Source organism: Heterodontus francisci, chromosome 24 (genome assembly GCF_036365525.1).
Source record: "Heterodontus francisci isolate sHetFra1 chromosome 24, sHetFra1.hap1, whole genome shotgun sequence".
In the NCBI taxonomy this organism is placed as follows: domain Eukaryota; kingdom Metazoa; phylum Chordata; class Chondrichthyes; order Heterodontiformes; family Heterodontidae; genus Heterodontus; species Heterodontus francisci.
This window is the reverse complement of record NC_090394.1, coordinates 62,012,333-62,035,913: the sequence shown is the minus strand read 5'-3', so window position 1 is coordinate 62,035,913 and position 23,581 is coordinate 62,012,333. Positions and strand designations below refer to the sequence as shown.

General features: G+C 42.0%; 1 protein-coding gene across 7 annotated transcripts in view; it reads left to right on the top strand.

Moving 5' to 3' along the window:
* ciita (class II, major histocompatibility complex, transactivator) overlaps positions 1 to 21,412 on the top strand; it is a 111,870-nt gene extending 90,458 nt beyond the window's left edge. For 6 of the 7 annotated variants that reach the window (XM_068056382.1, XM_068056386.1, XM_068056387.1 and 3 more), the window contains 9 exons: positions 1,151 to 1,330; positions 3,728 to 3,799; positions 5,639 to 5,719; positions 7,068 to 7,181; positions 12,579 to 12,662; positions 14,018 to 14,101; positions 15,028 to 15,111; positions 16,345 to 16,435; positions 17,627 to 21,412. In XM_068056382.1, the coding sequence (XP_067912483.1) occupies positions 1,151 to 1,330; positions 3,728 to 3,799; positions 5,639 to 5,719; positions 7,068 to 7,181; positions 12,579 to 12,662; positions 14,018 to 14,101; positions 15,028 to 15,111; positions 16,345 to 16,420 (775 nt within the window). In that variant the 3' untranslated portion in view covers positions 16,421 to 16,435; positions 17,627 to 21,412. The remainder of the gene's footprint in view (positions 1 to 1,150; positions 1,331 to 3,727; positions 3,800 to 5,638; positions 5,720 to 7,067; positions 7,182 to 12,578; positions 12,663 to 14,017; positions 14,102 to 15,027; positions 15,112 to 16,344; positions 16,436 to 17,626) is intronic. The other variant, XM_068056383.1, reaches the window with a different exon arrangement.
* Positions 21,413 to 23,581: the final 2,169 nt, after the last annotated feature.

Below are 23,581 nucleotides of genomic sequence, written 5' to 3'. Positions count from 1 at the left end.
TCATTGTCCCTGCCCACATTGCATGTAGAATTGCAGGTGGATCCTTGCACTCAAGCCCCTCATACCAGTGCCCTGTGTTGTCATCAACCACACTGAGAATCCCTGCAATATTTTCCACAACATTGAGTTGCAATTAAAGCCTAAAGTCATTTGTTAAATAATAGTTTGATATATTTTGCATTGAATACTATGGAGTTGCTGTCTGTTTCCTTTGTAACCTCTCCATATTAAGGAAATTCAATAAATACTCTTCTGTATTTTTCAAAAAAAAGCAGTGATCTTTACTAAACTTTTTTTTTTAAGTTCCACAGTGATGATTTCAACTAAGTATTCTCTTGCTTTTAAGAAAACTGTGTGGTTGAACTTTACTGATGGCTTTCCCCATGGTTATTAAAAACAAAACCACAATAATAATTCAGTCTTGTGCTAATTTCTGTTTGTATATGCTGTATGGATTTGCACAGAATGAGGGAAGCCTAGGAAATTAAATAACGCAGCTCATAGACAAGATTGCTTCAATGTAAACTTGTTTAATAGCTACAAGCAATATCTTGTGACATCTCTACTGCTCTACTACTCTCTTCTCCCCTAAGTCGTTCCTTAAAACCTACTTCTTTGACCAAGCTTTTGGTCATCTGTCCTAATTTCCTTCCATAGATCAGTGTCAAATTTTGTTTGATAATGCTCCTGTGAAGTGCCTTGGGACGTTTTACTACATTAATGGAGCTATATAAATGGAAGTTGTTGATGATGATGTGATAATTACTCCTCTGGCACAGTAAAATAAGTAAGGCCACTCTGCTGTCTTCAAAGGGTAGCCACAGGTTCTCCCAATCATTCAGCCTGTCTACTTAGGCCCATCAAATTGCACATCATTTTGCACTTGCTCGATCATATGTTAGTGAGAAAGGCACAGCAGCAGGAGGCAAAATGACAAACCGCAACTGAAAATTCATTGCACATGTCTGGTATTTCTACTGTCTTGACTATTGTGTAAACTGTCCTGCAATATAAAGGGAATGGTTCACATGGTCCCAGGGACCAAATGTGAGAATGTCCATTCCAACAATTTCCTTGTCCACATAGCAGGTTATTGAATTTCTGAATGGCTTCTTCTTTTTCACTTTCATTTGTCATTATTCCTTCACAGAGTGTCCATATGTGATGCGATAAAGCTTTGGGAGCATTTGGAGCAAACTGGATTACATGAGTTGCTTCATCTATCTCTTCTTAAGTTTTCTGTCAATCCTTTTGAGATCAAGAGTTTGAAAGATATCGATGACCTTGATTTACTGGTACAAATTCACAAAGATAGAAGATTCCTTTCATGGTGAGTTGACATCTCTCCCACTTTGTTTCTATCTGTAAATGTGCATTTCTGTCTCTATAGAATTGCTTTGCTAGGTTGTCTGGTTGCAATGAACATATCAACCTATTGCCAGAATTTACCTGGAGTTAAAATTACTATTCGTGATATAAAGAGATGAATACTTCATGTGTTCATATGACATATCTCTGTCAGCAATTTTAGCCTAGGTGTTTGTGCTAACATATTGGGCAGAGGAAGGACAGATTAATCCGTTAAACAATTGTCTACAAATATCACTAAAGTTAATTTCAACATCAATATGTATTTAATATGGGAAATATCCCAAGGAATAAGGAGAAAACAGGTGCTGAGCCAGAGAAGGAGATATTAGGTGGGATGATGAAAAGGTTTTTAAAAAAAAATAAAAGTGGGGTTTTAAAGAGGGTCTTAAAGGAGGAGATGGAGATTGAGCGGGGTGTGGGGGGGGTGGTGGAATTCCAGAGCATGGGCCTTGGTTGCTGAAGACACTGCTACAGGTGGTAGGGCAAAGTACAGGGGTCGGGGGAAAGGGGATATCTCGGACACCAGAGGAACGGTGGGTTTGGGGGATGGGTTGTTTTGTATGGAGGGGTGAGGCCAGGAAGGAATTTAAACACAAAATGGAGAATTTCAAATTTGAGGTTTGGGGAACTGGGAACCGATGTAGTTGAGTAAGGAAAGTGGCAATAATCCAATGGGATTTGGTGTGAGATAGAATACAAGCAGCAGAGTTTTAGACGAGCTCAAGTTTGCAGAGTCTAGGGAATGGCCTAGAGATGACAAAGGCATGGATGAGGGTTTCAGCAGCACGTGGGCTGAAGCAGAGATGAAGCCAGGCAGAGTTATAGAAGTGGCAGTAAGAAGTCTTTGTGATGGAGAGAACATGGAGTCAGAAGATCAGCTTGGAGTCAAATAGGATGCTGAGTTTGTAAACAGTCTAGTTCAGCCTGAGATAGTGTTCAGGGAGGAGGATGGAGTTAGTGGCATGGGTACAGAGTTTGTGGTGGGGTCCAAAGACAATGGCTTTGATGTTCCCTGAGTTAGCTAGAGGAAATTGTGACATCCAAGACTAGATACCAGATGTGCTGTGGAGGAATATGAAGGTATCTAGAGAGGTGGCAGAGAGGTAGAGCTGGGTGTTCTCAGTATACATGTGGATGCTGATCACGTGCCTGTAGATCATGTCACCAAGTGGTAACTAAGGAATGCAGGAACAGCGGTAGGCTATTCAGACCCTTGAGCCTGTTCCACCATTCAGTTGCGTCATGACATCTGTATTTTAATTCTCTCTGGCCACCTTGGTTCTGTAACCCTTCCTATCCTTGCCTAGCTAAAATCTATGAATCTCAGTTTTGAAATTTTCAATGACCCAGCCTCACTGTTTTTCGGAGGAGAGAGTTCCAGATTTCGACTACCTTTGTGTAAAGAACTCCTTTCTGAAATCACTGCTGAAATAGCTCTAATTTTAACGTTATACTCCTTGTTCTGGACTCTCCCATCGGAGGAAATAGTTTCTCTCTATCAACCCTATCCAATCCTTTAATCATCATTAGCACTCAATTAGATTACCCCTTGATGTGGAAGAGGAGGAAGCCATGAGTGGATCCTTGGGGAAATCCTTTCTGGGAATAGGGAGAGTAGCCTTTGGAAGAGATGGTATGGCTCCAATTGGATAGGTAAGAGTTGAGAGGTGATCTAATTGAGGTATTTAAAATGATCAAGGGATTCGATAGGCTAGATACAGAAAAGCTATTTCCTCTGGTGGGGCATGCAGAACAAGAGGGCATAACCTTAAAATTATAATTAGGCCATTTCGGAATGAAATTAGGAAGCATTACTTCACACAAGGGGTAGTGGAAATCTAAAACTTAATTTCCCAAAATGCTGTGGATGCAGGGCCAATTGAAATTTCCAAGACTGTGGTGATAAGTTTTTGTTAGGTTAGGGTATCCAGTTTGTGGATCAAAGGTGGGTAAATGGAGTTGAAGTACAAATGAGCCATGATCTAATTGAATGGTGGAACAGGCTCGAGGGGCTGAATGGCCTACTCCTGTTATTGTGAGGGCAGTCCCACCCAACTATCTAGGCTTATATGTTTCTATATTTTTTTGTGTGACGTGTCTGTTTATGCTTAAATTTGCTAAATGAATAGTTACTTGGGCTATGTTATCTAATTTGCAATTTGACTGTGTTTGAAGTTTGTGGAGAGCTTCATTTAAGGAAGACATTTCTTGGTAAACGTTGTGCATTTAACAAGTGTTAGCAGTACCAAAGGAAACAAGTTAATGCTTGTTTAAAAAGGCATCACTGTATCCTAGAATAAGGACAAAAAAGGAATCTTTTCATCTTGTGTTTCTTTCTTCTTTTTACCTGCAACAGCACACACAACACATCTGGAGGCGAACTCTATGAGTTACCTGCTGTCAGGACACTACAAATGCTGGAGTTTGCGTAAGTAGTGACTTGCAATCTTGTGCCTCTATCATTTCAGAATTGAGTAGCTTTCTCAACTTTAATGTATTATCAGAGTCAAGATGTGTGTGAGCTCGGAAAGTGCCCACAGAGGTCTGTGATGCTGGCTGGTACCTCTCGTGGCTCACTAGCCATGCTGACAAGCTAAGGGGAGACTTAGTATTTCACAGAGAGAGCGAGGAGAAATCAGAAAAACCTGTCAGCCTGCAATCACCCTACATTACTCTCGTACTCCTCTTTGTCAATGATGGTTATAAAGTAGCATAAAAGGGAAGAAAGGTAAATTTTTAATTTAAAAATATTGAAACACATTGTTACTGGTTACAAATGTAAAAGTGATGGTAATGTAGCCAACAACATTGTACGGTCTGTTTGATCCATTGTGCTTGTACTAGCTCTTTGAAAGAGCTATCCTTTTAGTCCGACTCCCCTGTTCTTTCCCCATTGCCTTGCACATTTTTCCTGTTCAAGTAATTATCCAATTTCCTTTCAACACTTACTATTGAATCCACTTCAACCATCTTGCCAGATAGTTCACTTCAGATCGTGACAATTCGCCACGTTTTTAAAAAAAAACAAAACTCATTATCTCTCTCTTTTTTTGCCAGTTATCTTAAATTTGTGTCCTCTGGTTATTAACCCTCCTGTCAGGGGAAACAGTTTCCCACTGTCAGCTCTATTCTTCAAAATTTTGAACACCTCAAAATAAATTACCCCTTAACCTCTGTGCTCTAAGATCAATTCCAGCTTCTCTAGTCTCTCCACATAACTGAAGTCCCTCATTCCTGTAAATCTCCACTGCACTCTCTCCAAGGCCTTGGCATCCTCCCTGAAGCATGGTACCAGAATTGGACATAATGGGAGGACTTTTAACATGGGTGAGCAGGTGGGATTGGGTATGGTTGGAGCGTTAAATCCGCAAAAATTCCAAGCGTATTGGAAAGCTGGCTTCAATCTGCTGACTTCCGAGTTTTAGTGTGGCAGAGCAAGTTGAGGGCAGTCAACTTGCTCCCAGTAAGCAGGTTGGCATGTTAAATATGTTAATGAGGCTGGAAGCCTCAGCTTTAACCTGCTTTGTGGCTTTAACTGTGGGCAACTGGTTTTCCCAGGCCTTGGGCAGGATAACCTTAAGAAAAAGGCAAGTAAGTGCCTTCACAGCACTGCTTGTGGTCCAGGAGGGACAGGAGTGCTTCGCAGCGCCCCCAAACTCCCCCACCATCAGATTGTCCCCCATGCACATCAGTCACCACCACCACCCCCCCCCCCCCCCACCCCCCACTGGCACCCCCACATCCTACCCCTGGGGTCAGGGTTTGGACCCCCATTTTGGATTTGAACTCTTTTTTTTTTTTTTTTTTTCCCCCCCTCCACCTACCTTCCTAGGGTCAGGTATCGCGTCCCCCACCTCCAGGTCCGGGGTCATAGATCAGACACCTCCCCCGGGTTCGATTCAGCCCTTCCACATAGGGAAAGTTGGACTTCTGGGTTTCCTGTGCAGGACTGGACCCCTCCCAGTCCCCATCAACACCCCCCCCACCCCCCCCAACTACCAGTCAGGCAGTAAGTAACAATTTCCTGCGATACTTCAGCTTGGGCCTCAGCAGTGATTTGTAAAGGTTTAGCATAACTTCCTTGCTTTTTTACTCTGTGCCTATTTATAAAGTCAAGGATCCCACCTTTTTTAACAGCCTTATGAACATATCCCCACACCTTCTATGATTATTAATGATTAATTCTCTTTTGTTTACTATTAAAGTTAAGTGAATCGCAAAATTGTGACTGACTAAGAAAGACATACAATCTGTTTCAACCTTACAGCCTCGGCCCTGTGAATGGACCTCAGGGATTTCGGAAACTAACTAAAATTCTACCAGCTCTGGCATTTTTGAAGTACCTAGAGTGAGTAAAAATTTGAAGTGGCTAATCAGTGGCCTCCTTTATTCAGACAAATGTTTCCAAGTCTTTATTACTGTGTATTACAAATGAATTGCACTCCATTTGAAGTGATGAAGTAAACTTTTAATAAAATCAATCCTATTACACAATTTGAAATTTCCAGTGTTTTCATAAAAGCATAACTATATCTCATGTCAAACTGGAAATCGTGGCTTTATCGGTATCTGGAATGATGTGTTGGGTTTTGCAGAGATGTCAATCAAGAATCCAGTATAATGTTTGACACAAAATGAAACTGTATTATCATAGATCAGTAAATCAAGTCATTGTATAAAAGTTAATATATTGGAACCCATGAAAATGGATTTCATTCATGTGGTTTGACAGGCATTTTTTTTTTTGGAACTGTAACTTCCATAGTATTTACGTTGTGCTGTGCGTGCAGATTAAAACAAATGTTTAAAATGTCATCTATATGAAAAATTATGAACTCAAATAAAATTGACACGGGTTTTTTTCTGTGCATTGTGCCTAAATTCCATTTGTAATATTAGACTGTTTGTGTTCATCATTAAGGGAATTACAGTTTTTTGGTTTTATGGTAGCAGTATGATTGGCTGTTTTGTTATCTAGCCTTTTGCAGAGATGTTCAGAATCACAGAATTGTTAGAGCACATAAGGAGGCCATTTGACCCGTTGTAGCTGTGCTGGCTCTCAAAGAGCAATTGACCTAGTGTCACTCCCCCACCTTCTCCCCATAGCTCTGCACATTCTTCCTTTTCAGATAATGATCCAATTCCATCTTGAAAGCCTCGATTGAACCTACCTCCACCACAATCTCAGGCAGTGCATTCCAGATCCTAACCACTCACTGCGTGAAAAAGTTTTTCCTCATGTCACCATTGCTTTTTTTGTCAATTACCTTAAATCCCTGGAATTATTCTCGTGAACCTTTTCTGCACTCTCTCCAATGCTTTCACATCTTTCCTAAAGTGTGGCGCCCAGAACTGGACACAATACTCCAGTTGAGGCCAAATCAGTGTTCTATACAAGTTTAACACACTTACCCCATAAATACTGTTATTTTCGAAGACAAAGCTCCATATAAAGTAATAGAGTGTAAGCCATAGTAAGATTGTACATGGAATACATTGCAGGCAGTAAAAGCAAATCCCAGTTGGTGCAACAATGCAAATTCACAGGCTAGACTTCACCACACTACAACGGTGCATAGTTTAGTTTGAGAATAAACCATTCCACTGAAACATATTTTTAAATGTGGTCAAACTTTCCATTTGATTACTAAAAAGGTACACTTTTGTAACTGAACTCTTCTTCTGCTTTCTTACAGTCTCGAAGGGCCAAGCTCACAGAAAGTTAAAATGAGTGAAAATAAAATAGGAGATGAAGGAGCTGAGAGATTGGCAGAGGTGTTGTCTAATTTAACATCACTGGAAAAGCTTACGTGAGTAACACATTCATAATCCTATGTCATTTCAGAATATATATCATATATCTTATATATAAAATCACATATAGGAACATAGAAGCAGGAGTAGGTCAGTCAGCCCATCAAGCCTGCCCCGCCATTCAATATGATGATTGTTGATCATCCACTTCAATGCCTTTTTCCCCACACTATCCCCATATCCCTTTATGTCATTTGTATTTAGAAATATGTCCATCTCAACTTTGAACATACTCAATGACTGAGCTTCCACAGCCCTCTGGGGTAGAGATTGCCAAAGATTCACAACCCCCTGAGCAAAGAAATTTCTCCTCATCTCTGTCCTAAGTGGCTTCCCCCTTATTTTGAAATTGTGTCCCCTGGTTCTAGATTCCTCAACCAGAGGAAACATCTTAGCTACATCTACCCTGTCTATCCCTTTAAATATTTTGTAAGTTTCAATGAGATCAACTCTCATTCATCTAAACTCTAGAGAATACAGGCCCAGTTTCCGCAATCTCTCCACATAGGACAGTCTCGCCATCCTGGGAACAAGTCTGGTGAACCTTTGTTGCGCTCCCTCGATGACAGTAATATCCTCCCTAAGGTAAGGGGACCAAAACTGCACACAGTACTCCAAGTGCAGTCTAACCAAGGTTCTATACAATTGAAGCAAAACTTCACTACTCCTGTACTCAAATCCTCTTGCGATAAAGGCCAACATACCATTAGCCTTCTTAATTGCTTGCTGCACCTGCATGTTGGCTTTCTTGTTAGCATGTTAGCACCAAACAACATGAAAAAAGGAAAGAAGGTACCAGCCCTTCGCTTTGCCAGATGGAATGTCAGAATTATGTGTCCTGGCCTGTCGGAAGACCTTACACAAATCAACGATTCTCGGAAGACCGCCATCATTAACAACGAGCTCAGTAGACTCAATGTAGACATTGCAGCACTTCAGGAGACACGCCTCCCCGCGAGTGGATCTCTAGCAGAGCAAGACTACACCTTCTTCTGGCAGGGCAGGGATCCTGAAGAACCAAGACAGCATGGAGTGGGCTTCGCCATCAGAAACTCCTTGCTCAGCATGATAGAGCCTCCCTCAAATGGCTCGGAACGCATACTGTCCCTCCGACTGCTCACCGCCTCTGGTCTAGTACCCCTACTCGGCATCTATGCTCCAACACTCTGCTCCCCACCTGAAGCTAAAGACCAGTTCTGCGAGGAACTCCATAATATCATTAGCAGCATCCCCAACACCGAACACCTGTTCCTGTTGGGGGACTTTAATGCCAGGGCTGGAGCCGACCATGACTCATGGCCCTCCTGCCTTGGGCGTTATGGCGTTGGAAGGATGAATGAGAACGGGCAGAGACTGCTTGAGTTGTGTACCTATCATAACCTCTGCATCACCAACTCGTTCTTTCACACTAAACCCTGTCACCAGGTTTCATGGAGGCACCCAAGATCGCATCGTTGGCACCAGCTAGGCCTCATCGTCACAAGGCGAGCCTCCTTAAACAGTGTTCAAATCTCACGCAGCTTCCACAGTGCGGACTGCGACACCGACCGCTCCCTGGTGTGCAGCAAGGTTAGACTCAGACCAAAGAAGTTGCATCATTCCAAGCAGAAGGGCCACCCCCGCGCATCAACCCGAGCAGAATTTCTCATCCACAGCTGTTACAAAAATTTCTAAATTCACTTGGAACAACCCTTCAAAACACTCCCCTCCCACAGGGGATGCTGAGACCAAGTGGGCCCACATCAGAGACGCCATCTATGAGTCAGCTTTGACCACCTACGGCAAACGTGCAAAGGGAAATGCAGACTGGTTTCAATCTCATATTGAAGAGCTGGAACCTGTCATAGCCGCTAAGCGCATTGCACTGTTGAACTACAAGAAAGCCCCCAGCGAGTTAACATCCGTAGCACTTAAAGCAGCCAGAAGCACTGCACAAAGAACAGTCAAGCGCTGCGCAAATGACTACTGGCAACACCTATGCAGTCATATTCAGCTGGCCTCCGATACCGGAAACATCAGAGGGATGTATGATGGCATTAAGAGAGCTTTTGGACCAACCATCAAGAAGATCGCCCCCCTCAAATCTAAATCGGGGGACATAATCACTGACAAACGCAAACAAATAGACCGCTGGGTTGAGCACTACCTAGAACTGTACTCCAGGGAGAATGTTGTCACTGAGACTGCCCTCAATGCAGCCCAGCCTCTACCAGTCATGGATGAGCTGGACAGACAGCCAACAAAATCAGAACTCAGTGATGCCATTGATTCTCTAGCCAGCGGAAAAGCTCCTGGGAAGGACAGCATTACCCCTGAAATAATCAAGAGTGCCAAGCCTGCTATACTGTCAGCACTACATGAACTGCTATGCCTGTGCTGGGACGAGGGAGCAGTACCACAGGACATGCGCGATGCCAATATCATCACCTTCTATAAAAACAAAGGTGACTGCAACAACTACCGTGGAATCTCCCTGCTCAGCATAGTGGGGAAAGTCTTTGCTCGAGTCGCTCTAAACAGGCTCCAGAAGCTGGCCGAGCAGGTCTACCCTGAGGCACAGTGTGGCTTTCGTGCAGAGAGATCGACCGTTGACATGCTGTTCTCCCTTCGTCAGATACAGGAGAAATGCTGCGAACAACAGATGCCCCTCTACATTGCTTTCATTGATCTCACCCAAGTCTTTGACCTCGTCAGCAGACGTGGTCTCTTCAGACTACTAGAAAAGATTGGCTGTCCACCAAAGCTACTAAGTATCATCATCTCATTCCATGACAATATGAAAGGCACAATTCAACATGGTGACACCTCATCAGACCCCTTTCCTATCCTGAGTGGCGTGAAACAGGGCTGTGTTCTCGCACCCACACTTTTTGGGATTTTCTTCTCCCAGCTGCTCTCGTATGCGTTCAAGTCTTCAGAAGAAGGAATTTTCCTCCACACAAGATCAGGGGGCAGGTTGTTCAACCTTGCCCGTCTAAGAGCGAAGTCCAAAGTACGGAAAGTCCTCATCAGGGAACTCCTCTTTGACGATGCTGCTTTAAGATCTCACACTGAAGAGTGCCTGCAGAGTCTCATCGACAGGTTTGCGGCTGCCTGCAATGAATTTGGCCTAACCATCAGCCTCAAGAAAACGAACATCATGGGGCAGGACGTCAGAAATGCTCCATCCATCAATATTGGCGACCACGCTCTGGAAGTGGTTCAAGAGTTCACCTACCTAGGCTCAACTATCACCAGTAACTTGTCTCTAGATGCAGAAATCAACAAGCGCATGGGAAAGGCTTCCACTGCTATGTCCAGACTGGCCAAGAGAGTGTGGGAAAATGGCGCACTGACACGGAACACAAGTCCGTGTGTATCAAGCCTGTGTCCTCAGTACCTTGCTCTCTGGCAGCGAGGCCTGGACAACAGATGTCAGTCAAGAACAACGTCTCAATTTATTCCATCGTCGCTGCCTCCGGAGAATCCTTGGCATCAGGTGGCAGGACCGTATCTCCAGCACAGAAGTCCTCTAGGTGGCCAACATCCCCAGCATATACAACCTACTGAGTCAACGGCGCTTGAGATGGCTTGGCCATGTGAGCCGCATGGAAGATGGCAGGATCCCCAAAGACACATTGTACAGCGAGCTCGCCACTGGTATCAGACCCACCGGCCGTCCATGTCTCCGCTTTAAAGACATCTGCAAACTTGACATGAAGTCCTGTGACATTGATCACAAGTCGTGGGAGTCAGTTGCCAGCGTTCGCCAGAGCTGGCGGGCAGCCATAAAGGCGGGGCTAAAGTGTGGCGAGTTAAAGAGACCTAGCAGTTGGCAGGAAAAAAGACAGAAGCGCAAGGGGAGAGCCAACTGTGTAACAGACCCGACGATCAAATTTTTCTGCAGCACCTGTGGAAGAGCCTGTCACTCTAGAATTGGCCTTTATAGCCACTCCAGGTGCTGCTCCACATACTACTGACCACCTCCAGGTGCTTACCCATTGTCTCTCAAGATAAGGAGGCCAAAGAAGAAAGAAGACCTGCATGTTAGCTTTCAGTGACTTATTGACACAGATACCCAGGTCTCTTTGTACATCTACACTTTCTAATCTCTTCCCATTTAAGAAATACTCTGCACATCTATTCCTCTTACCAAAGTGGATAACCTCACATTTTTCCACATTATATTCCATCTGCCACATTCTTGACCACTCACTAAGTCTGTCCAAATCCCCCTGAAGCCACTTTTGCATTTTCCTCACAACACACATTCCCACCTAGTTTTGTGTCATCCGCAAACTTGTAAATACTACATTTGGTCCTCACGTCCAAATCATTGATATATATTGTGAACAGCTGGGCCCCAAGCACTGATCCCTGCGGTACCCCACTAGTCAGAGCCTGCCAATGCGAGAATGACCCGTTTTTTCCTACTTTCTGCTCTCTGTCTGTTAACCAATCCTTAATCAATGCCAGTATATTCCCTCCTATCCCATGTGCTTTAATTTTGCTAATCAACCACCTGTGAGGGACTTTATCAAAAGCCTTCTGAAAATCCAAGTATACCACGTCCACCGACTCCCCTTTATCAATTCTGTTCGTAACATCCTCAAAAAACTCCCAACAGGTTTGTCAAACATGATTTCCCATTCATGAATCCATGTTGACTATGCCCAATCAGATCATTATTATCTAAGTGTCTAATTATCACATCCTTTAGAATAGATTTTCCCAATGACTGATGTAAAGCTAACAGGTCTGTAATTTCCGTTTTCTCTCTCCCTCCCTTCTTAAATAGTGGGATGACATTTGTGACCTTCCAATCTGCAGGAACAGTTCCAGAATCATAGATATACATACACACACACATATAATACATACATACAGTGAGTGGTCACAATATTCCAGAGATTTTTTTTATTCATTCCTGGGATGTGTGTATCCCTGGCAAGGCCAGCATTTATTGCCCATCCCTAAATTGCCTGTAGGTGAAGCTGAGACAGTCAGATTATTTGTCTCATTAATAACAAGAGTGCTGAACTAATGTTATGTGATAGGCTCCTCCCCCTCACTCATCATACAGACCCTGAAATCTCCTTCATCACACTTTGTTGGTTTAGTTTATACGACTGTACAAGTTCACACCGCAGATTTCCTGTTCCTTGCTTCTCCCATAGTATAATAATATACTTAGCTGGGCGCGCTCAATATCCATCTAGTAGCATGTTTTTCTGGGTTGTAATAGCTCTGGATTGGTTCCCAGGGAAATCCAAAGTTACAACCTGTGATACAGAAAGCTGTAAGACCAAAGCACATCATGTCACCTTTTTTCAGGTCTCTTAATAATCCTCACATATAGATGGTAATAAAATGCCCAAACTAATTAAGTAACTTGCTATTTTGTAATTTTATAGATTATCACGCAACCAGATAGCAGACCGAGGGGCACAGGAGCTGGCTAGATCTCTTCCCAACCTCAAGTTCTTAAAGACACTGAGGTAAGTTTGGGAGCTGATTTCAGAAAATGACTTGCTTATAAAAGCTCCAACTCTATAAATGTGACCTAATTAAGGCATTTTTAACTGAATAACTGTAATGTTTACTTTTAGAATTTTCCTGCTGCAAAATCCATCTTCTTTTCAGGAATTTTAACTGCTCAACTTTTAAAATTAACCTTGAAAGTTGCTGCTGATATGTCCCAGATGCTGTAAGGAGGTTTCTTTAATACAGATGGTAGAGGATATTGTTAAAATGTAAGTCATTTTTAGTTGTGCCAAATAGCTTCTCTAATTTCTTAAGTCAATTTAAGACATTCATAAAATACTACATCATTCCTGAATGTTTTCTCTCATCTCCAACAATTTCAGGGCTCCCCCAAACCATCTGCCAAAATCAAGTCTCCCCTTTAAGACTGAGATGAGGAGGAATTTCTTCTCTGAGGGTCATTAATCTTTGAAATATTCTTCCCCAGTGAGGAGTGGAGGCTGTTCATTGAATATATTCAAGGATGAATTAGACAGATTTTTGATCTACAAGAGAGTCCAGGGTTACGGGGGGCAGGCAGGAATGTGGAGTTTTGGCCACAATCAGATCAGCCCTGACTTTATTAAATGGCGGAGCAGGCTCGAGGGGCCGAATGGCCTACTCCTGCTTCTATTTCCTTTGATCTTATAGTCAGGAAGACGGACAGGTGAGCTGCTCCTGTGCCCCTCTAATACTGCTCTGTAGTATTTGCTAAGAGGTGACCTGTGAATGAGTTTTTCTGACATCTCCCTTCGTTTGACCTGAAATCAGATACTTGTAATGCCACTCCACAGTGCCATGCCCATGTACTCCAGCACTTGGTGCCACTGTGTGATCAAACATCACTTAATTTTTAAAAGTATGCCTGTAGATGCTCATTACAAGCTTTTTATAGGCATCTGCCATTAAGCATTTATGCACAACATAAAGTCTACTCTCATTCTGGTATTAAATGAATCTTAAGGCCACTTGCAGAACTGCAATTTTGTGCATTTTTTAAATTCATTTGTGGGATGTGGGCGTAGATGGCTAGGCCAGCATTTATTGCCCATCCCGAATTGCCCTTGAACTGAGTGGCTTGCTAGGCCATTTTAGAAGGCATTTTAAGAGTCAACCACATTACTGTGGGTCTGGAGTCACATGTTTGCATCTTTTTGTTCAGTGAGTTTTGTTTAATGCAAATACTGTTAGGATTGCATCAAGCTTTGAAGTCAGCTAAAGTTGATTTTAAATATAACACTCTATTAATTTTGGTCCCCTGTCTGCAATGTAATTAAATACAACAATCAACATGCACCTTGTCTGATCCAATTTATATCTTATTTTACAGTCTTTATGACAATATTATTGGTGATAAAGGGGCAGAGAAACTAGCAGAAATACTCCCGGTAATGAAATCGCTGAAAGTCCTCGAGTAAGTAACATTAATAGCAAGATGATAATTATATAAAATCTGGGCTACAGGCTAATTACTTTAATTTCTCTTATCTGCTTATTTTTCTCCTCTGTTGCTGAGATTACTGTAGAAATTGATATGTGTAAAACGGTGCAATATATACAGATTTCTGGGCATAGGGTCCTGCACCCAAGCTATTCCAGGGACATGGTTGCTGCCATTTTGGTCCTAGCTGTTTCAGTCACCCCTAGTGGCTGCCTTAAAGAAGCATTGGATCAATATAAATATGAAACGAAGGGTCCTGGGTCTATTTCAGAACCCTTCTACAAAATGTGTGAATAACTAGGCAAAGCTCCGACTAGTTTTACCAGTTCTACAGTGGCTTAAGCAGTGGCCCATAAAGGGACTGCTTGGAGATTGTCAAAGAAATGGTAGGGAAAGTTTTTGTTATTTCCCCTCCTGTGGAGCCAGGTTGGGGAAGCATGTTCCTTGCTGCACCACAACATTATTGCGGGTCACTGCTGACCCGTTCTCAATGCACCTGCGTTTTCCTCCGTGCCCCACAGAACTTACCTGAGGGCTATTGCTGGTGAGGCAAATGAACAAAATTCAATCCCCAACCTTGGGTGAGTAGTACCTGGAGGTGTGACAGACTGTATTGTTAAAATGGAGCCAGGGGCCCAATTTTGTGTGCACCTCAGGCTTCTGGAGCACATTTGCAGCACACCACCTATTTTGGACCAGAAAATGAGCTTAAATGAATTTCCATCCAATTTCATTATATATTTTTTTTTAAATCAGTGAAGTTCTTCATGAGACATTTTAAAAAAGCCAATGCATGTATTGTTTTATTTCTTTGAATTGGCCTGGAAGTGCTACAGTGCTGCCGACTTTGTTCTAGTTCTGGCTCTAGTATTTACAGGGACCTTTTTTTTTATCTCCAGTGTTAAATTCAATAAAATCACAGATGTTGGAGCCCAGCGATTGACACAGAGTTTAAAGAATTGTCCACATATTGAAACGATATGGTGAGTTTTACCAAGTTCCACAGATGACTAACTTGCACAATGCTAGCAAGGATTTCCTGTTTTAAAATCTTCCCTTTTATTTCAAATTGTACATTAAATAGGTGTACAGCATTACTTTCCAGTATTTTGAACTGGTAGGAATGTTCCTTTTTTATTTAACCAAATCTGCATAGATCTGAGTAATTATTTGATTTTTTTTCCCCTTTTTAACGACCTAAATGTCCCTAGTGCCACTTTCCATTCCCACAGCTTCAGGCTTTGAGTACAGGCAAAAGAATGAATTGTCCCAATTTTCAACCCTCATCTCCTGACATGCTTCTCTCTCACACACACAACCCCATGTGCGTTTGCATACCCACCCACCCACCCGCTTACACACTTCTACACATTCTCTTATACACACTCTCACACACAAGAACACACATGTAATACACTCACTCAATTGCCATCAAGGGTCGCTGGATATTGATCGAGAAGAAATCCGAGCCAATCTTTTTTTCCCCTCCCTAGCCCAGGGACGCAAAGGCCAATTGTTGTGCTCCAACTGCAGAGATCAATGAACTATTTGACTGTGGAGAGCTCACCCTCACAATTGCCTTGTTTGATGTCAACGCACACATTCCCTCGCATTCAGGTGTGGGATTGTCAATGGATGCTGAGGCCAATTGTAGCAGTCCTGTCACGACCATAGCTGAGATGAACTTTCCTTGTCTGTACAGTTTGGGGAGATGGTGGCGTAGTGATAATGTCATTGAACTAATAATCCAGAGGCCCAGGCCAGTACCCTGGGGACACTGGTTCAAATCCCACCACGGCAGCTGGTGGAATTTTAAATTCAATTAATAAGTTCAATTAATTCATAAAGATTGGAATTAAAAGCTAGTCTTAGTAATGGTGCCATAAAACTATCATCAATTGTTGTAAAAACCCATCTGGTTCACTAATGTCCTTTTAGGGAATGAAATCTGCCATCTTTACCTGGTCTGCCCTACATGTGACTCCAGACTCTCAGCAATGTGGTTGACCCTTTAACTGCCCTCTTAAATAGCCTAGCAAGCCACTCAGTTGTCAAGGGCAGTTAGGGATGAGCAACAAATGCTGTCCTTGTCAGCGACGTGTACATCCCATGAAAGAATAAAAGAAGTTTAATACTACATTGAACATTGTCTTCACCCACTAGGCAATAAGGGAATTTGCATTTTGTGTTTTAAAACTTTGTATTCTCATATATAGGCTGTGGAGCCCTACAATTACACACTGGATGTCTGAACACATTCAACAGATAGACGTCAGAATCAATTTACAGTAGACCATTCTTGCTCAGGTAAAGTTTCAATTCAGCAGTTCTCTTTTCCCTCTCCTTCCATACTACATAATTGTTAGTTTTTAGTATTTCAGTATTTTCCTTGCACTTAAAATCTTTTCTCAATAGCTTTCTTCTTCTTCAGGCATGATACGTATTTGAAACGTATCATTTAGAAATGTATCCTTGGTGGTTGTTTTTAAGCTCTTGCCACCTTTATCTCAAAAACTGCTAAGGGATCTTGCCAACGCAGTGGTTCCAACTTCAGGCAGTGGGCTGGATTATCTGGCTTGTGAAAGTGTTCTTGGCCACTGTCAATGCTGATACACTAATTGGATGACCGTGTAAAGCTGAACTAGACTTTGTGGATGGAGCTCTCTGTTCATGCATAATGTTTCATTTAATAACTAGGCTAGTTCCAACTTGAGACCAAGGTTAAAACCTGCAACTAGTTGAGCTTAAAGCTCACTATTATCATACATCTGGAGCTACTGTGTTATGCAAACACTACACCTCCCAGCGATGGGGTTCAGAAATAATAAAAATAAAAAATCTATCTTTATTAGTAAAATATATATTTCAATAGTCTGATCTTTATGCTGCTTTAAATACATTCCACTTGTATACAATTTCTTACATTCTGACACAGCAATGGACTATCAAAAAGGCTACTCCTGGGATTATGTTCTATATATGCTGATGCATGGAAACATCCTTTGAAACAATCGTTCTTTAATTTTTATTTTTGGTAAACTTTATGCTTATCAAGGGGGTACTAGGCGTGAGACATTTGCCAACATCCAAAACTCTCAGGTCAAGTATACATGTAGAGTAATGGTCCTACATTCTATCCCAATAAGGTGCAGTAACCCTTATCCACAGCAACCATCTTTATTCCCTTTCTGATCTGGATTGACAGTCGAGTGCTAGTTCGTGCTAACATTTATGCAGCTTTGTGCAATGGGCATGCATTCAGATGGGACTGGGTTAAGGGTGTTCAACCCCATTCAACTTGGAACCTTTATAGCTGCCAGAGAGACCAGATGTCTGGGCAGGTTTTGAAGCCTGATCTCAGAAGCACAAAAACAGCATGCAAACCAACACAGTCCTCCTTTGCTTACTTTACTCTTTTTTTCTTTCCAGTGAGTCAAGGTATTTTTGCTTCAAATGCAATACAGCTAATTAGTGTTTTTTTAAAAACTTTTATTACAGTATTTTACAAGAAAGCACAAATCAGTCATAGGACTTTTCATACTCTTCATATTTCTTCAGACTAAATTGAGAACCCACAAGCTTCAACATTGGCGTGCAAGTTGTGCAGTGATACCAATGGCCTCATCAAACATCTTATTCTTGATTGCTTTCAACGGTATGAAACGCCAGGAATATCAATGAAGATTTCACCATGTATATCCAAATAAGGAATTCAGGAGAAACTTATTTACCTCGAAAGTGTTTAGAATGTGGAACTTGCTACCACATGGAGTAGCTGAGAATATTATTGATGTATTTAGAGGAAGGCTAGATAAATGCACGAGGTAGAAAGGAATAGAAGGATATGCTGATAGGGTTAGATGAAGTAGGGTGGGAGGAGGCTCATGTGCAGCATAAATGCTGACCTGGATCTCTTGGGCTGAATGGTCACTTCCTGTGCATTACATTTTATATAAAACCATTTTTTTTTTTTAGAGATACAGCACTGAAACAGGCCCTTCAGCCCACCGAGTCTGTGCCGACCATCAACCACCCATTTATACTAATCCTACACTAATCCCATATTCCTACCACATCCTCACCTGTCCCTATATTCCCCTACCACTGACCTATACTAGGGGCAATTTATAATGGCCAATTTACCTATCAACCTGCAAGTCTTTGGCATGTGGGAGGAAACCGGAGCACCCGGAGGAAACCCACGCAGACACAGGGAGAACTTGCAAACTCCACACAGGCAGTACCCGGAATTGAACCCGGGTCACTGGAGCTGTGAGGCTGCGGTGCTAACCACTGCACCGCCCTTGTTTTTTCTCCCTTATCAGCAGCCTTTATACCAAGAGGTCAAGGTTTATCAGGGCATTGTTATTTTAAAATCCTCACTCTCATTGTCAGAATGCTGCTTGGGGAGAGCAGCATAGTCCAACCCATACCATCTCTAATTGGGAGTGGAGCAGTATGCCAATCATTTTACAGATTTTGTTGTTCCTAACATTAACATGAATAAAATAATGAATTTTGTTGAGTGTATTCTTTACAGGGAGCTATACATTACAAATGTGGGAAACAAATTGAATATGGAGTAAATAAAAACAGAAAGTGCTGGAAATACTCAGCAGGTCAGGCAGCATCTGTGGGGCGAGAAGCAGAGTTAGCCTTTCAGGTCTGTGACCATTCATCAGACCTAATACAGACCTGAAACATTAACTCTGCTCCTCTGTCCACAGATGCTGCCTGACCTGCTGAGTATTTCCAGCACTTTCTGTTTTTATTTCAGATTTCCAGAATATGGAGTAAGCTTTGCACTAAGTGAATTTTCTACTCGACATGGTTACTTTATTGTAGTGTTGGCAGTTTGTTGCTGCTGTTTATCTGTGTATTGAAAGGATCAAATTAACGTGCATACTTTGGCTAGAATATAAGGAAACAACAACTTGTATTTATATGGCGCTTTTAACATAATAAAGCGTCCCAAGGCATTTCACAGACTTTGGGCTGGATTTTGTTGGGTTGGCAGAAGCCTCGATGATCTGCAGGAAAGTCGGGGCCAACCCCGCCTTAGCTGTTTGGGGAAGCCCCAGTTGGATTTTCCGCCAATCTAGCAGCTAATGAGCTGCCATCAGGGCCTCCGTCCCTTTAAGGGACTGACCCCCACCCCCAAGAGCTGCCAGCTAAGCCCTCCGAGGCTGCCAAGATTCACTAATGGCAGTGAGATGAGGTCCTTAATTGCCCACTTAAGTGGCAAAATTGGCCACTGGGCAGGAAGGCTGTCCTTCACCTTCCCTGCCGTTGGCAAAATGCCATGGTGGCAGGAAGGCAATGGGTACACCACACCCCCACCGCCTGCCTCGCCATTTCTGGCCCCCATGCCTCCCAGCCCGTTCTTGCAGGCTCAATAAAATTCAACCCATTGTAAAGTAAAATTTGACACCGAGCCACATAAGGAGATATTAGGGCAGATGAAATTAAGCTTGGTCAAAGAGGTAGGTTTTAAGGAGTATTTTAAAGGAGGACCGAGAAGTGAAGAGGCTTAGGGAGGGAATTCCAGAGTTGAAGGCACAGCACCAATGATGGAGTGATTAAAATCAGGGATGCTCAAGAGGCCAGAATTAAAGGGGCGCAGATATCTTGGAAGGTTGTGGAGCTGTAGCAGATTACAGAGTTAGAGAGGAGCTAGGACATGGAGGGATTTGAAAACAAGGATAAGAATTTTTAAATTGAGATGTGACTTAATCGGGAGCCAGTGTAGGTCAGTGAGCACAGGGGTGATCAGTGAACAGGATTTGGTGCAAGTTAGGCCACAGGCAGACAAAAAAGGCAGCTAATTTTCTGAACATCTGTTGCACAATACTGCTGCTTTAGTTAAAGCAAATTTAAGTCACATTTAAGAAATAAATACCCAAGATAGTCTTAATTTAGTAATGTATTTTAATAGTTGTCGATAACAAATCTGAAGGCCCACGTTTCAAGTGCTATTATGTTCTTCAGATTTATTTGTTTTGTAGTATAGTTGCTTTATCATCTCTAGATTTCCTACTCTAATCAGAATAGACATAGTAGACATATGACCCATGACAGGTGAGAAATTTTACCAGCCCCGGATCAGACACACCGACAGATGAGGCAAGGTGGTTTGATCTCTGTTGCTCTTACCCTGCTCAAAGTAATTTTCCCTTCCCGGGTGTCCATTTATATAATTTATTTCAGCTGGTGGACATCTGGTGTCAATCACTTGTTCAGTTATATCTTTTTCATTCAATTGTCCAATTATAAGGGGACAGGTACCCAAAACAGACCACTCCTATTCCAACACATGAGGTCACTCCTCGGCTTATCTCTTGTAAGGACATCTTAATTTTATGCAGACAGTTGTTAAGATAGGGTGGAATCTCATACCCACCTATTGGGCGAGAAAATGTCTTGCACCAGGGGCTGTGCTCGAGTTATGTCTTTGACTAATAATAGCCCTTGTGACTCCTAACCATTGTTCTGTGTCAGCTCAAACAGTTGCTGGAGAGCTTTTAACCAGAGAGGGAATAATCTATTTTAAAAATGCTAATTTTTCTATCATTTGTAGGGCTGTAAGACCACCATTCCTTACAGTGCCATTTCCAGCCAGGAGGGTATATGGTTAACCTACACTTTTGACATTGCCCTATCATTACAAAGTGCACAAGAGTAGCCTGATAAAAGCCCTTCTTGCAGTTTTACCTTCTTTCTTCTCCTATCCCCCACTGTGTGTCCATTATAGCTTAGGCACTATATAAAGTCGGAATATACCACTACTAGGGAGGGGACGAATAACAGTTTTATTCTGTGGCAAGGCACCATTTTTGATGGCAGTGTAAATCTGAGAATATGATAGTTAAAACACCTTCCCTTTACCTAATCAATATCTCAACACCTATTTAAGACTTTAAATTATGCATGTTTTCTTTCATAGGTATATATATTCCAGCACTGCATAAAAGCAAACAATTTATTTTAATTCTATTTTATCATGTTCAGAATAACATTAATTGTTGTACAGAAATAAGTTGAGTTCCTTTTCCAAAATATGGAATGATGTACTTGTAAAATGTCACTACCAGTTTGTATAATTTGTTAATATGTAAAGTGGAAACATATATTGTAAATATTTGTACAGAATTGATGCCTTCTCAGAAGAAGAAACAAACCAAACCAACATTTTAAGTTTTTTTTTATTTTTTTAAAAAGTGGTTGGTTCCAATTTAGCTGTTTTTAAAAAAAAAAATTGCACTAAACAATCATTTTAAACTTTGCTGCTGTTTTAAATAAACTTACGAAAAACAAATTTAATGTGATTTAGTGTATTATTTTTCTGTTGGTGGTCCTATTACCATTACAATGTAACTAACATATCTGTGATCAGTCCCAAAAATAGACCTTTGCTGAGGAAGAGCAGGATGGGAAGGAGAGGGAGTGGTTGAAGAATTATGGGTTAGATGAATGACAGCAGAGCAAAGGTAGATGGCGAGAGTTGCTTCACAAATTGGTTTCCTTTCCCCTTTTCTACCTGTTTTCCCCAGAGCTTTGGTTTGTTTTCAGAGATTTAGATCAAATCAAATTAGAATGAAATCACTGTCTTCCACTCTCATGGGTATTTGCAACTAGAATCTCTGTCTCACTGGTGTCAGCAATTACTGACAAATAAAACTTGTGAAATAATAAGTTGGCTTCAAAATTTATCAGGTATTTGTTTTTGCAAAATTAAACATTGCACATTACCTGAAAGACGAAAAGATAAACATATTGGGATAAAAATCAGATGGGTTCTGCAATGGGCAGGCAAAGTTACTGACTGGTGGTGAAGGCAGAAATTACCCCCATTATCTCTTGTTTTCTCTCGGGTCCCTCTATCTCTCCCCACCCACCCACTTCACCGTCCACTTAAAATATTGTCTAAGGTTTACAGAACACAAAACAAAAGATGTTTAATCAATAAATTAAAATTTCGTTCTTTGTGCGCACACACACACACACACACACACACAGCCTCTCTGGTTTATAAAGAATATTTGGGAAGAAATTTTAACCTTCGTCGTCAGTTGAGAAACTGGCAAGATTAAATTAATCCTGTCGGATGGGAAATAAAGTGGGGTCAGGTGTAAAATAGACAGCCGATCCTATCCTGTAAATTTATCATCAGGTGGATTGAGTTAAAACTACCCCCTCAGTATAACTTCCCCTGGATTTAGTTTTTGAAATTTGTGCTCGGGCCGTTGTAATTTTGAAAAATTATTTGGCAAAAATTGCTAGAAGCTAAAGAAAAATATATTTTCAGTACAGCAACAACTTGTATTTATATAGCACCCTTAACATATAAAAGTCCCAAGACGCTTCACAGGCATTACAAAATAAAATGACACTGAGCCACAAAAAGAGCTACTAGGGCAGATGATCAAAAGCTTGGTAAAAGAGGTAGATTTTCAGAAGTGTCTTAAAGCGAGGTGAAGAAGTTTAAGGAGGGAATTCCAGAACCTTGGGGCCTAGACAGCTGAAGGCACGGCCACTAATGGTGGAGTGATTAAAATTGGGGTTGCTCAAGAGGCTAGAATTAGAGGAGCACAGATACCTTGGAGGGTTGTAGGACCAAAGGAGGTTGCAGAGGTAGGGAAGGTCAGGCAATGAGATGAGAATTTTAAAATCGAGGTGTTGCTTAACCAGGAGCCAGTGCAGGTCAGTGAGCACGGGGGTGATGGGATTTGGTGTGAGTTAGCAGAGTTTTGGATCACTTCAAGTTTATGGAGGGTAGACTGGGAGGCTGGCCGGGAGTGCATTGGAATAGTCAACTCTGGAGTTAACAAAGGCATGGATGAGGGTTTGAGCAACAGAAGAGTTTAGCGGTGGAGTTGGGCGATGCTGCAGAGGTGGAAATAGGCAGTCTTAGTGACGGCACAGATTATGTGGTTGAAAGCTCAAATATGACACCAAGGTTGCAAACAATCTGGTTCAGCTTCAGACAGTTGTCAGGGGTGGATGGAATTGGTGGTGAGGGAGTGGAGTTTGTGGTGGGGACTGAAGGCGATGGCTTCAGTCTTCCCCATATTTAATTGGAGGAAATTTCAGCTCATCCAGTACTGGATGTTGGACAAGCAGTGTGACAATTTAGAGACAATGAAGGGGTCAAGAAAGGTGATGGTGAGGTAAAACTGGGTGTTATCAGCATACATGTGGAAACTGATGTGTTTTCGGATGATGTTGCTGAGGGGCAGCATGTAGATGAGAAGTAAGAGGGGAACAAGGATAGAGCCTTGGGGGAATCCAGAAGTAACTGACTGGGAATGGGAAGAGAAGCTGATGGTGATTCTTTGGCTACGATTAGATAAGAATAGAACCAGGCAAGTGCAGTCCCACCCAGCTGGACGATAGTGGAGAGTTCAGTTGACTAAATGGTACTGATGCATGTTGGGAAATTAGGTACATTGCACA